Below are 14,320 nucleotides of genomic sequence, written 5' to 3'. Positions count from 1 at the left end.
TACTTGCTTTAGAATCTAATTTCTATCTTGTTTATAATTTAAAACATGTCCATTGAATGTTCTTTTAAAATTGTTTTTAGTTTCTTCAAATGTAAATTTTCTGATATGTTACCATTTATTGTGCCATAATGGTGATGGGAGGACTTTGTGCATTATTACATATCAAGAAGCCCTTAGATCAGTGGTTCTCAACCTGGGAGTTGCGAACTCTTTGGGGTCAAACCACTGCTTCACAGGGGTGGCCCGATTTAAACCAGTAGCAAAGTGACAGTGATGAACTAGCAGCAAAGATAGTGCTCTGGTTGGGGTCACCACACGTGAAGAGCTGCATTAAGAGGTGCGGTGTGAGGAAGGTGAGAACCACCGCCTTAGTACAGGTGACACAGCGCTTGTCTACCAGCTGGTCAGGTTGGTGAAGCTGAAAGGCCGCTGCCTTGCAAACGCTAGGAAGCAGTTCTCCTCTGAGCACCTGAAGTTGCCAGTCATCCTATCTGTCTTGAGAGCAATTGTTAACAATAAATCGAGATATAAGCGCTCAATATCTGGTACACAGGATGATCTTGATAACACTCATTCACTTCCTCTGTATTGAATCTGACTCTGAGTGCCCCGGTCGGACACCCGTTTTCTCCTGGAGAGCAGCATCTGGTGGTTCCAAACTGTTTACCTTGTGCTTAGCAGTCCAGCTTGCACCCACTACACAACCAGTGCTCCTCAACAAATCCCTTATGATTATACTGGTGTGTTCTAATATCATGCAATGAACCATTACTGAATTGAACGGATGTTAAGTGCCCTTTAGGAGTACTGGCCAAGACACCTCAGTATCACAGTGATGAAAGGGGAGGTGTGAGGGGCAAGAGAAGGAACACAATTACCATTTTTGTGCATGCATAATGTCTCAGGTGTTTTAGTTGTATTCAGCAATTCAGTCCTAATTACAGGAAATGAAGATGCAGAGTAACTATGATAACTGATTTTCAATAGAGAGACTACCATGTGAGTTCAGGCGTATTTGCCTAAATCTAATTTTCTTGTCCTACTATTACCGAGGGGTACCTCTCCAAAACTGGAATTATGCTTGGTGGAGCGCATCTTCCATACTACACATTTTCCTGCTAGGTGAGCATTGAGCAACTCACTCTGAATTAGTGCACTTGGTGGCAATGCCTGGGAAGGTTCTTTCTGGTCACAGTGAATTTTTTTCATAAAAGCAGTTTCACTCAAACTTCATTTTTTTTTTGTGATGGTTGATTTAAGAGAACAGCATGTGGCTGTGAAATTTTGCTTTCTGCTCAGGAAAAAATGCTGCAGAAACTGTTGTGATGTTGAACACAGTTTACAAGGAATTCACTGTTGGAAAAATCAAGTGTACATGTGGTTTCCTCATTTAAAAAAAAAAGTGAAATGTCACTAACCTCAATATGGATGTCCATAAACTTCCCCAATATACGAATATGTCCACTCTTCATAGTGCATTCTCAGTCCCTTCCATCAGGTCAGACTATTAATCAAGCTTTCTATTTAGAGGTTCTGAAAAGATTGCCTAACAGTGTGCAACAGAAAAGGTCTTATTTGTGGCTGACAGGGGACTGGATTTGCCATAACAACAATGCACCTGCTCACACAGCCATCTCAGTGCACCTGTTTTTGGCAAAACCAGCATGCCTCTCTGGCCGCACACACCTTCCGTGCCTGACTTCCGTCCATGTTACTTCTTTTTTATTTCCGCAAATGAAGAGGGACATGGCAAGTCAGTGATTTTATTATGTAAAAGAGGTGAAGAATAAAATGAGGCAGTCGCTGTCAGCCATCCAAACAGATGAGTTTGAAAGATGTTTTCTAGAATCACAGGGTTGACAGATGCATCAAGTGTAATGGAGCATACCCTGCAGGTGATAAGTTTATCTTGTTTAAAAAAAAGTTTAAAGGCATAGCGTTAGGGAAAAAAATCCGTTTTGAGGGGTACCCCCTCGCATAGCCTGCAAATTCTAAAGAAGTAGAGATTTTGAATATTCTATTTAAAATATATGAATATGTCTTGGAAGAAGTACAGTTGGAATGTTGTTTAGAAGCAAAGATGAGGCGCCTCTATCTGACTTGTTTGGGACATATTATCAGGAGTGACCAGTCCAGGCATCATCATGCTTGGCCAAGTGGAGGTGCACCGAAAAAGGATGCCCTTGAACAAGATGGATTGACTGAGTAGCTTCATAGATAGGCTGGCTGAAATACAGCAATACTTGTAAAACTGGTGCGGGACCACACAGTGTTTCCTTCTGTTATACATATGGTTGCTATGAGTTGGAAACAACTAGAAAGCACCTAAAAACACATTTCATTCAGGAGTCAGGTTTCATAACCGCCTGTATGTTGAGTTTCTAACCACAAATTCAGTAATTCAAACCCTTCAGTCATTGTAAGGGGAAAATCTACATAATCCTGTAAAGATTGCAACCTCAGAAACCCTATGCAATGGCCATTGTATCACAGGGTACAACTCCCTCTAGGGATTTCTGAAACTATTTGCAGTAGGAGAAAGCTTCATTTTTCTCCCTCAGAGCATTTGGTGGTTTTGAACTGCTGACCTTGTGGTTAGCAGCCCAATGTCTAACCACTATGCCACCAGAGGTTCCCTTATGGGATAAAGGCGTGATCAAGACAAGAGGTTGTCTCTCCAATGAAACTGATATCCGAGGATGCAGAGAGGGACAGTAAATAAATATTTGCACTGATATTAATGTATTTGGAGCAGGTGAGATAAATGTTCAAGGAATAGGACAGAATAAGATATAGAGTGAAGCTAGGATGAATGGTCATGAAAGTAATGCCTGGCACAGGGATGTTTAAGTAGAAAGTAAATTACACAGAAGAGGGATCTACGTGCACACATCAAAACAGGACTGTAATAGAGAACCAAGCAGCAAGAAAGTTAAGAAACTGAACCTCAACCATGGCCTCTACAGTAAGTTATATAAATGAATGTGGGGGTAAGTGCTTAACTTAAAGCATTATGAAATTGTGGTGTGTTTATAGTAGTTTATAGATAGACACAATGTTGCCTGGATATAAGGAGACAATAAAGATAAGAACGATTTGATACCATTGCATACCATTCATCTATGACTTTGTCTAGGAAATAAAATAGAGAAGAGATCAAAAGCAACAAAGCAAGGCCATTGACATGCACAGCCATGTAGGGCCGACAGTGGTATTTAGACATGATCATTGAGTTTTTCTTTCAGAACATTTCCCACGCTATTTGTTGCAAGATAACTAAGAAAACCGTAGTCCATATATTCCAGTAATCAAGGGACAATATGTCCTTAATCATTTTAAATCCTCATAAAAATCTAAATACGAATACAAAGTAAAAGTTATTTGCTTTCCAAACTTAAGAATCAATTTATCTTGTCAGCATTCATTCTCTTAAATTACTTTGAATACCGTTCTTGTTGTCCAAAGTTAACCTGGTAGCATATGGTAAAATTAGCAAGGGGTTGAGTAGTTCTTCAACGTAACTTGATTTTTCTAACCGCTTTGACATGGCCAACTGTCAATCACTTGAGCAACAATCTCAAAAACCCATGCCGGCACACACACACACAGAGAATTAAAAAGAGGATCACAGTGGCCCGCTGGCAGGTCTGTCAGATGCTTATTATCCCCGAAGTGTGGAAAATGGTAACCACAGCGCAGTCTCCATTTGCCGACATGGGACACAGGGTGGTGGTCCCGTGCCCTCCGTGGGTGAGGACCATACGGTGTTGTATGGCAGCTATCCTTATGCATTAGGAAGCGTACCAGGTGGCATACCAAACCAAAACCAACTGCGGTTGAGTTGCTTGCCCCTTGTGTTGGCCCAATCTCAGTGGTGGCACATTTCCATCTCCCTGGGGGTGTGGGAAGACCCAACTGCACAGCAGTAACAATAATTCTAGCATATCCGCTTTTGAAATAACTTTGGCAGTGATGGCAAGAGGATTTGGATGGAAACGTATTTGTGGTCTTCCAGCTGGAAGATTGGAGTAAGGATTCTAAAGCAAAAGGCACAGAGTGGGATGGCAGATAGTGGCAGCTTGGATGAGAACAGAGGAGAGAGGGGGATCCATGCTGAGTTCAAGGGGAAGTACAAACAGAACAGTCCTTGCAGAATAACCCCATGCTGCCCAATAGCAGCACAAGGGGTTACTGGTGCCATCTTCTGGGCATATTGATATTTGAAAATGGAATCTGCACAAGGAACACTCCAGAATTGCTTTCTATGCTGCGATTTCACTTCTTTTAGTGAGAAGAAAAATAAACAAATGCATCCTAATGAAAGACGACATAGAAATGGATTAACTGTACCTTAGTGTTAAGGATGTCCACCATCTATTGCCTGATAGATCCATGATTTATGATATCAAATGGCATTGCTTTAGCAGGAATTGGTGGCAGGGTGGGTCACTCAGGCTGTTAACTACAAGGCCAGTAGTTTGAAATCACTATAGCTCAGCAGGAATAAAAATGGGTTTTTCTATTCCCACTGAGATTTCCAAGACTGGGCAGTTTTCCTCTGCCCTATAGGGTCATCACTGTGAGTCAGGTTTGATTTGATGGCACTGAGGCCGATTTTATTCTTAATTTTTAGTTATCCAAGTCTGTCAAGCCACAGGATATCAAGCTTATCCTTTATAAATGCAGAAACGCCTCGAGAAAAACCTAATCTACACAATAAATGCTGTATATCTGTGCATATGCACTTCTTTCTATGATTAATAGTCTACAACCCAGCGGAGAGCTTGCCACTGTGGTGGCTTGCATGTTGATATGCTATTGGAAGCTTTGCTGCCAGTGTTTCACATACAGGTAGGGTCACCGGGCTGGGCAGGTTTTACCATAGTTGACACATAAAGGCAAACTAGGAGAAAAGGCTTAGTGACGCACCTCAGAACATGAGCTGGCAAAACTCGTGTCACGGAAGAATCTTGTACGGTAGATTGCTCTAAGCTGAGGTTTGAAGGTACTCCAAAGCAAAGGGTTACAGCCACAGAACACCAGGGACTGGGACAACGATGCGGGACCAGACAAGTTCATTCTGCTGTACATGAGGAGACCATAAGCCAGAGCTGATTTGACTGCAAACCGTAACCTACCTTGCAGGAGAGAAATGTATATCTATATTTACCTGGTGCCATTCTCTCATTCCATCTTCATGATGGATCTACGATGTTAGCACTATTATTATTGATCCTATTGACAAATTAGGAAACTGAGGTGTACAGGATTGGTAAATCACACTACAAGAAATTGATAGTATAACTTTGAACACATTCTCTGAAACTATACTTAGGTCTGACTCCATACTTCCCATAATTCATGAATGCATAGAATAATAATCTACATAAGCAATACAATGTTTATGTTAAGTCTACTACATTGCTGTTAACCTATTAAATGCTGTAATGTTTACTGACAGTTCTGTTTAACTTTGCTTAACCTGGCATTATAAAATCTGGCTACAGAATTAACTTTGGTTGAAATAGTGCTCTGCAGAAGACAGCAATGCGGATATAAGCTCCAATGTTGACCTAGATAACCATCCAGCAAGGGAGTGGCTCTTTAGGGTTTCTCTGGCTACTTGATCCTGAATAGATGGCAATGTTTTCTCCTCAGATGTGTGACTTGCTCATTTCCACCTGACAATTTGGAATAGACAAGAATAGGGCAGCACACTCTGATATCTTTGCTGCCGTCAGTACACAAACCCCCCTGGAACTCTTTGCCTAAATGTGTAGTAGGTTACACACCCTACAGAGGGAACAAGCTTAATTTAGATCAGCCACCAAGTTGAGTGGAAAACAGCATGTTGCTCTTATTGTCTGGTTAATTAAGTTGTCTTCTGAACACATAGAGACTCTTCATGTATTACCAGGGAGACAGACATGCTGGAAAAGTGGTTGGGTGGTTGGTTATTATTTTTTTAGACTGTCTTATATTAAGCACATCTAATGATTTGAGAACAAATGATGGAAGACACCGTGACTAGCGCCAGGCATTTCTAAGCAGCCGGAAGTTAAAGTCCCTGCCAGTGACAGATGGTCTGCCCTTTCTCACCATTCATTTTCCTGGCAGGGTTTTCTTCTTCCCTTTTTGCCCAATTCCCTTCAAGTAAGTTTAGTTTCGTGAGAGATGGGTTACTTTCTCTTTTTTATAACTACATTTCTCTATATCACTGTGGCGCCAATTCTAAATGAACGTGCAACCTTGGACAAATGTAGACTGAAGGCAGGAAAGGGCAGGGAAGCAGGCAGAATAGAAACAGGGACGCTGGGGAGGATGGGGAAGAATGCTGTTACATTGGTGGGAATGAATTTAATGTCCAAAACTGAAATATGTATAAATTATTAAGTGGAAAATCAATCTGTTCTATAAGCTTTCACTCAAATCACAATTTTAAATAAAATAAAAACAAGAGGTTAAATTTTGAGAAAAGAAGAAAAGAAGAAAGTTCTAGAGAAAATGGATAGTTCTATTCCTCCTGTTAATAATCAAACACACTTTTTTATAAATACCGTTAGATGATTTGTTTTGACTTATTAACTCACTCCTTCCTACAGGCCAATCTAATCAGGTATTTTTAAATAGTGCTTCTTTCTTTCTCTTTAGCTTCACCAGACATGTATGCTCTCACATTGTAGGTGGCTCGAAGGTTTGAATGGAGAGTCCCAGCTCGAGGGGCAGCTGTTCTCTTGCCATTGGTTTTAAAGAAACACCATTGACTTTTGGACGTCTGCCTTATTGTTCCTTGAGCTCTTTATGTGTATTGGCATCTGTCTTACACACTCTTGGCTGGCTCCTTGTTGGTTTGGTTCTTAACCATTGCTTTAATAAAACTGAAATTGCCTTAGCTTCTTCAAAGTACAAATAGTGGCCTCTGTTGCCCAGAGGAAAGAAGAGTCATGCAAATCAGAAGATGTATGTCAACCATTAGTTTCTACAACCTGGAGACCATCAAAACTCAGTGGCGTATGGCTACAACTACCAACTCCTCTGAAAAGTCTTACATCATAATATAGGTTCCTAAGCTGTTTAGCCTATCACACCATTTTCAGGGAAAAAGTCATTAGTCAGTGTCCCTCTGTCAATTAAAAGAAATTACTATAGCGCATAATCCAGCATAAAGTGTAGGTATCTGTTTTTTGTAGTAATCTAGGGTTGTTATAACTCCACCCCCACCACCTGGGGGAAGTGGTATCTTCCACTTAGGGAAACACTGCACTTAGAAATTCTAGAGTGGATTGGGGTGAGGGGATCATAAGAGACCAGGCTCTTGGATGAAGAGTGATGGTACAACCCCATATCAGGCCCTTTGTCATGCTTCACTGTGGAGCTGAACTCACCCCTATGCAAAAATAAGCAACCATTTCCCATCTAAAAGAACGAAGGTTAGGAAAGAAGGCACGCAAACAAGAAACACTGGGAGAAGAGGGATAAAGTCGGTCCATTGAGGAGAGTCAGATGGATGAGTGGAAACAAATGTATATAACATGTTGAACATGAAACTTATGATCTGTGCCCTAAGCCTTTCCCCAAATCACTCACAAACACACTCACAAAGGTTTTTAAAAATAGGTTCCTTCTTAATCCTTTATCCAGAAGTTCTTAAAACATTCACGTTACTACTGCCACTTACTTCACATGGTGTCTTAGGTTATAAATCTTTATGGGAACACAACACCAGGCTGTGGAGCAGCTGGTGGGATCAAACGGCAGCTCTGTGGGAGCAGCACCAGGAGTAACCCACAACATCACCAATCGCTGTGCTCCAAGTGTTGTCACCTGCTGTGCATGCAGTTGATTCCATCTCATAGTGGTCCCATCTATGCAGAGCTAACCTGACCAGTAGGGTTTCAGACCTGTGACCTTTTAGAGGTTCACAAACCCTGCTTCCTTTTCCCCAACTTGCCTGTAGATGGGTTTGTGCAGGCAATCTTCCCACTAGTGGGCAAGGCCTTAGCCTTTTTTTCCTACCTTGTCTTTCACATAAGTGAAAGGGATTCATACTACAAAGCCTGAAAAAGCTGGAACCACAACAGGCACAAACCATCCAGAGAAGAAAAACACCAGTATTTTCCATTAAAAAGAGACATGGAAAAGCAGTGAGTGCAACCCTGTCAAAGATGGAAAATTTGCAAGACCTGGAAAAGCAAAGTACTCCAATTGAGTTCTGACTCTCCCAACGTTCACTGCATTAAAAACTGTAGCCTTTCCGAAAGAATCACTTGGAGTTTTATAAGAGTGAACTGACTTTTGGTATCTATACAAACTAAAAAAAAATTTAACCTTGTACATCTCTGAGGAATTCCCACTGTCTGTTAGTTTAGTTTGATAATATGTGAGAATCATAAACAGCATTATCACCTCTTCATTCTCTTCTAAATCTATTACAAATTTTAAGTCTTCTAATTGCATAAATATGCATGTAATATAGATAGATAAACTGAGAAGATACCAAGTCTACCTATGTTAATCATTAAGTAAAACAACACAAAGCTTACTGGGTTTCCAAGGGGTGTGTTATTGAATATACATATACACTCACACTCATATACCTTCTGTAAGTGTGAACTTTTGTTATGTTATCAAGAGAGATCATGACCTGTTTTACAAGGTCACCATGGTTAGTAAATGAGAGGGCCCTCAAACAAGACAGATTTACTCAGTGACTGCAACAATGGGGATGGCTCCATGCTTCATTGTGTTGTGGAGAGGGTCACTAAGAGCCATAGCTGACTCCTTTAAGCCTCAGAAAGGAAACACACATACACACACACACACACATTATCCCCTACTAAATGTTCTTCCTACATTCTCACATATACTTTTAATTAATGGCTTCCCCATACAGCACACTGTAAGCAGTATTCAATTACAAAATCTCAGAAAACTCATGCCTGATCATTGATTATGCATGAAGATAATCCAGACCTAAGAAAATTCCCATCTTTTTTATACTGAGTAATTTCTCAGAAAATGAATGGAAAAATTACCTCTCTGTGTACACTACAGTAAAACGTTTTGAGTTCCTTTATTACATAGTGTCATAGCATTATACAGATTTTAGTTGTAGATATATAGTTATATTGAAACTATGAAACATAATTATATTTTAATTCTTACTTTAGCAATCTAGTTGTTTCCTTCACTCAAAAATAATTGGAATAGTAAAAGAGAGCTCTCAAGATTCATGACCTAAAAAAGGCCAACAAAACCTTAGCACTTTGAAATCATACTTGTATAAAGCCACTGAGTTAAAAATTACTCAGATGAGTGTCCATGACTATCTCAACTATAATTATTAGTCTCTGCTTTCCTGCAACAAAGAAATCAAAACCATGAAAACAAACTCACTCTCATCTCATCGAGTTGATACAGGCTCCTAGTGACCCTTAAGGACGAGGTAGAATTGCCCCTGTTAGTATATGAGATCCTACCTACTTAGAGGTGTAGCGGGCTACTTCTTTCTCCTCTTTGGTTGGCTGGAGGCTTTGAAATGCTGGCTCTGAAGATCACAGCCCAAAGCTTGACCACTTTGCTAAAAGAGAAGAAAGAGCCGTGGTGAAAATTGGAACCACATGTAAACAGTTATGCCAGTGTACACATGATAATCACATGATAACCACATGATAATCTCCAAAACCCTGATCATCAGAAGAACTGGATTGTGCCTTCCTGCCACCTCTAATAGAACTGCCAGGGATCACATTAACAGGTTTTTGATAGAGTGAAATAAACAATGTGGAAGAAAACACAGCATCATGGAGAATATTAGCTTTATGTTTTAAAAAACACACATTGGGACATCGTGGTGGACACATTTCTCCTTAATCATACATATGACTCAAAGATACCTGGTATCCACTCACAGTGAACATTTCCTGGTTAAGTGTATGATGAGAGATACTTTTAATATTTATCTGCTAAGAATAAAAATGTGCTTTACTAGCAGACAAATATTTAAACTTTTCAATTATTTAAGGCTAATAAAGACATCTAAATATTTTCTAATATAATACATTTTTATTATAAGCAAATAAATACACTATTTTTCATCATAATGTAAACAAGGAAAAATGTTGGAAACAAAGAGGAAAAGTTGGAAGTAAAGAAGAAGGAATATTAGTTGGAAACTATGGGCTTGGAGATAGAAATGAAGCTGGAGAGCACAGGATAGAGTTTTTCAATGGCTTGTTCAGAGAAAATACTTTATTTCAACAACACAAAACCTATACACATTGATTTCACCTGATGGGATACACAGAGATCAAACTGACTACATCTGTAGGAAGAAATGGTGGAGAAGCTCAATATCAGCAGCCAAAATAAAAGTCGGGGAGACCCTGGAAAAGATCATCCATTGCTCATATGTGAGTTCAGGATAAAGCTGAAGAAAATTAAACAAGTCTACAGGAGCCAAAATACAACCTTGAGTCCATCGCACTTGATTTTGGGGAATCTCTCAAGAACAGATTTGATGCTTTGAATACTAATGACGGAACACCGAATGAGCTGTGGGAGGATATCTAGACTACCACTCATGAAGAAAGCAGAATGTCATCTTCAAACTAGGAAGAAAAATGAGATCAACGTGGCTATCAGAAGAACCTCTACAATTTGCTTTGATCATAGAATAGCTAAAGCAAATGGAAGGAAGAATGAAGTAAAAAGCTGAATAGAACATTTCAAAAGGCAGCTTGAGAAGGCAAGCCAATATTATAAGAATATGTGCAAGGACCTTGAATGCATTTATCATATTGGACACAAAGAACTCAAGAAAGAAATCAAACCTCAAATTTCAATTTTGAAAATTCTATAGGCAAGATATTGAATGTCGCAGAAAGCCTCAAGAGAAAATGGAAATCATACAGAATCACTGTAACCAAAATAACTATTCAACAATCTATCATTTCATGAAGTAGCATATGAACAAGAGCCAATGCTGAAAAAAATGTTTAAACTGCGCTGGATGCAAAAGTCAGAAACAAGTCTCCAGGAAACGATGGAAAAACCATTGAAATGTTTTGGCCAACTGCGTGGAAGGTATCCACATTTCTGCCCTTTGCAAAGAGGGGTGACCCCACGGAATGGTCAAACTGTAGAACGAAATCACTGATGAATGCTCACAAGTAAAATGTTGTTTAAGGTGATCCAAAACTCTTGCAGCACCACATTGACAGGGACCTGCCAGTAGTTGGGTTGGATTCAGAAGAGGACAGGAACAAGGTCTGTCATTGCTGATGGCAGATGGATCTTGGCCAAGAGCAGAGAACACCAGAAAGGTGTTTACTTGTGCTTCATTCATTATGCCAAAGCATTTGACTAAGTGGACCATAATATTATGTGGATAATCTTTAGAAGTGTTAAATCCCGAACACTTCATTGTGCTCATTCAGAAACCATGCATGGATCAAGAGGCAGTTGTGTGAACAGAACAATGGAATATTGCATGGTTTAAAATCAGGAAGGGTGTGCAGCAGCATTGTATTTCTTATCGTTTTTGTTCAAGCTGCATGCTGAACAAATCGTCAGCTGGATTGTATGAAGAGTGCGGCGTCAGGATTGGAGGAAGAGGACGGCTCATTAACTGACTGTTGCATGCAGATGCCACAACCTTGCTTGCCGAAAGTGAAGTGGATTCGAAGCACATCCTGATGAAGACTGAGGATTGTAGCCTTTCGTATGGATTCTAATTCAATTTAAGGAAGACCAAAATCCGTACGACTGGAATAGGTAGCATCATGATAAATGGAGAAATGTTCAAAGTTGTCAAAGGTTTTGTCTTACTTGGATCCACAAGCAATACTGATGGAAGCAATGGTCAAGAGATCAAACAACTAATCATATTAAATGAATCTGCTGCACAAGACCTCTTTAGAACAGTAAAGAGCAAGCGTGCTACTTTGAGGACTAATGTGCTCTTGACATAAGCCATGGTCTTCTCTATTGCATCATACACTGTGAAAGTTGGACTTTGAATGAGAAAGACTGTAAAGACTGGCTGCATTTGAATCATGGTGCTGGAGAAGGACATTGAAAGCACCATGACTATTAAAGGGAGAAACCAGTCTGCACTGCAAGAAGGAAGGCCAGAGAGTTCCTGAGCGGCAAGGGCTTCGTTTAACATACTTGGGACACGTTGCCCGGGGAGAGCAGCCACTGGAGAAGGACACCGTGTTTGGTGTACTGGAGGGCGGGGCAGAGAGGAAGGCCCTCCATGAAATGAGGGACTCAGTGGTTGCTCAGGCATTGTAACAATTGTCCGGAGCGTGCAGGCCCACGCAATGGTTAGTTCTGTTTTGCAGACTATGGTTGGGGCCAACTGGATCATCCCTAACAACAATAAAATTTTGCTTATTTCAAATTCATATTGATAAACTGGCAATATTTTAACACACAACTATAACCAAGAGTAAGAAGGAGGCCTGCTGGTGCTAAATAAGCAAGGATGGTGTCGTGAATAGAATCATAGTGTTAGTTGAGCTATTTTTAGTTCCGATTTACTTTACACAATATGGATACCAGGGCCTTGATGATAGTTCATAGTTTTTCTAGGCAGATTAGTTTTAAGACAGTGTGATGGATAAGCAAGGTTCTTGTCGTGGTCACATCATCAAGAAGTTATTATATTTGTTTTGCTTTGCATTGTTGTGGCACAAACTAAAGCCCCTCTCACGTAAAGTTCTACAGGTAACGTGGAGTTCTTAACGTGGAGTGAGTTCTCCGACCACTTGCAGATGTAGGGACTCTTGTTTGTTATGTGGCACAGAATATCTCTATAAGGAAAATTTAAGCTAAACTATTCCATCTCTGTAGGTGAGATGTTGTGAGTTCAGGGTGTTATAGCTATAGATTATACCATCTATTTAGTGCTAATATTCATTCAGAAGCACTGTTTATCTTCACATATAGCTTTTTATATTTCTCTGTCCTCTTAATCTCACTTATATATCTTAGTTCCCTCCTTCCCCAAATATTGTATATTTTTTTCTCCAGCTCATCCAGATACCTTGCCTTTGTAGATGTTCAAGTTTCTTACATACATTCCTTGAAAAGCTTATGTACTTTCCACCAATTTTCTGAAACTTTTAATTTTTAATGAACCACTGATGATTTATTTGTCTCTAACACAATTAATGAAAAAGAGAAAATTAAAAATGTGGACTTTTGCATTGCTTATCAGTCCGATATTCTAATTTTAATGATAATTGAAAACTGAAGATGTCACATTTTAGATATCATGTCTCACTAAGAAGTAGAAAATATGTGCATTTTGAAAAATTATATAATTATAATTCATATGTAGATAACGTATCCTCAGTGATATGATCATTTAGCATCTTTATACCTCAGCAAGGTCATAGGGAACAGTAAGGTATGCATTTTAAAAATGTGAAGTTTATACCAAAATTTCCACAGGTAATTATGTACTTTGACAAAGCATTATATCACATGACATATTTTCAATTGTATTTTCTTTACACACACAGATGGGACTTATATGTGTGACCTAAATAAGGAATCAAAACTTAAATAGAATAAATAAATCCAAAGTAATCAGCTAAATGTATTTATGCATGCATTGTTTACTTTATTCTTCATACTTAATTTTTTCTTTCATGTTATTATCATCTAAAAGCTACTAAAATTTTCTACTCCTACCTCAAGGCTACTATAAAGTCAATTGCTCTTATTCTTTATATCCAAGTAATTTTAAAGTTGTTCTTCCTTAGGAGGTACCTGGCGTGATGCTTGTCAGAGGAATATAGAGCTACTCATTTTGCTAAGGGAATAGCAAGAGCTATTTACTTTGCTAAGAGTAACAAGCATATTTTGCAGAAGATGATGTCAGATGAATGCAGAAGTATAGATGGATATGTACTTAGACATTAACTACGTAGATAGTTTCACATTTGAAATAGGAAACTCTTCAAATTTTAAAGCACAATACAGTATTAGTTGTATTTCATTTCTTGCTTGTCACCTATGTTTCTCTAGGACTTTCAGGAAATGTTACTTTCAAACCTAATCAGCAAGTCAAATGAAAGCAAAATTGTTCCAACAACATATTGCTAATGATTTTCCATCTTCAACTAAATAACAAGGGCCTTTCAAATATGTGATACAGTTTTGGCTATTTGTAAATCATATCCATTAATTTGGTTTCTATTTCATGATTAATGCTGACTGGTTTGCTTTCTGTTCTAGGTCGTGGAGACTAATTTGGTTGCTTTTGACTGTCACTGGATCATTATTAATGAGGTAAAACCAACTACAC

At 39.2% G+C, this 14,320-nt stretch overlaps 1 protein-coding gene across 3 annotated transcripts in view; it reads left to right on the top strand.

The window, feature by feature from the left end:
* The window catches only part of GRID2 (glutamate ionotropic receptor delta type subunit 2), a 1,629,781-nt gene that overhangs the window by 897,343 nt on the left and 718,118 nt on the right, over nucleotides 1-14,320 (top strand). For all 3 annotated transcript variants that reach the window (XM_075544881.1, XM_075544882.1, XM_075544880.1), the window contains one exon: nucleotides 14,251-14,304. In XM_075544881.1, coding sequence (XP_075400996.1) covers nucleotides 14,251-14,304 — 54 coding nt within the window. The remainder of the gene's footprint in view (nucleotides 1-14,250; nucleotides 14,305-14,320) is intronic.

Source organism: Tenrec ecaudatus, chromosome 3 (genome assembly GCF_050624435.1).
Source record: "Tenrec ecaudatus isolate mTenEca1 chromosome 3, mTenEca1.hap1, whole genome shotgun sequence".
In the NCBI taxonomy this organism is placed as follows: domain Eukaryota; kingdom Metazoa; phylum Chordata; class Mammalia; order Afrosoricida; family Tenrecidae; genus Tenrec; species Tenrec ecaudatus.
The sequence above is the reverse complement of the archived record's forward strand: the minus strand, read 5'-3'. Positions and strand labels throughout refer to the sequence as shown.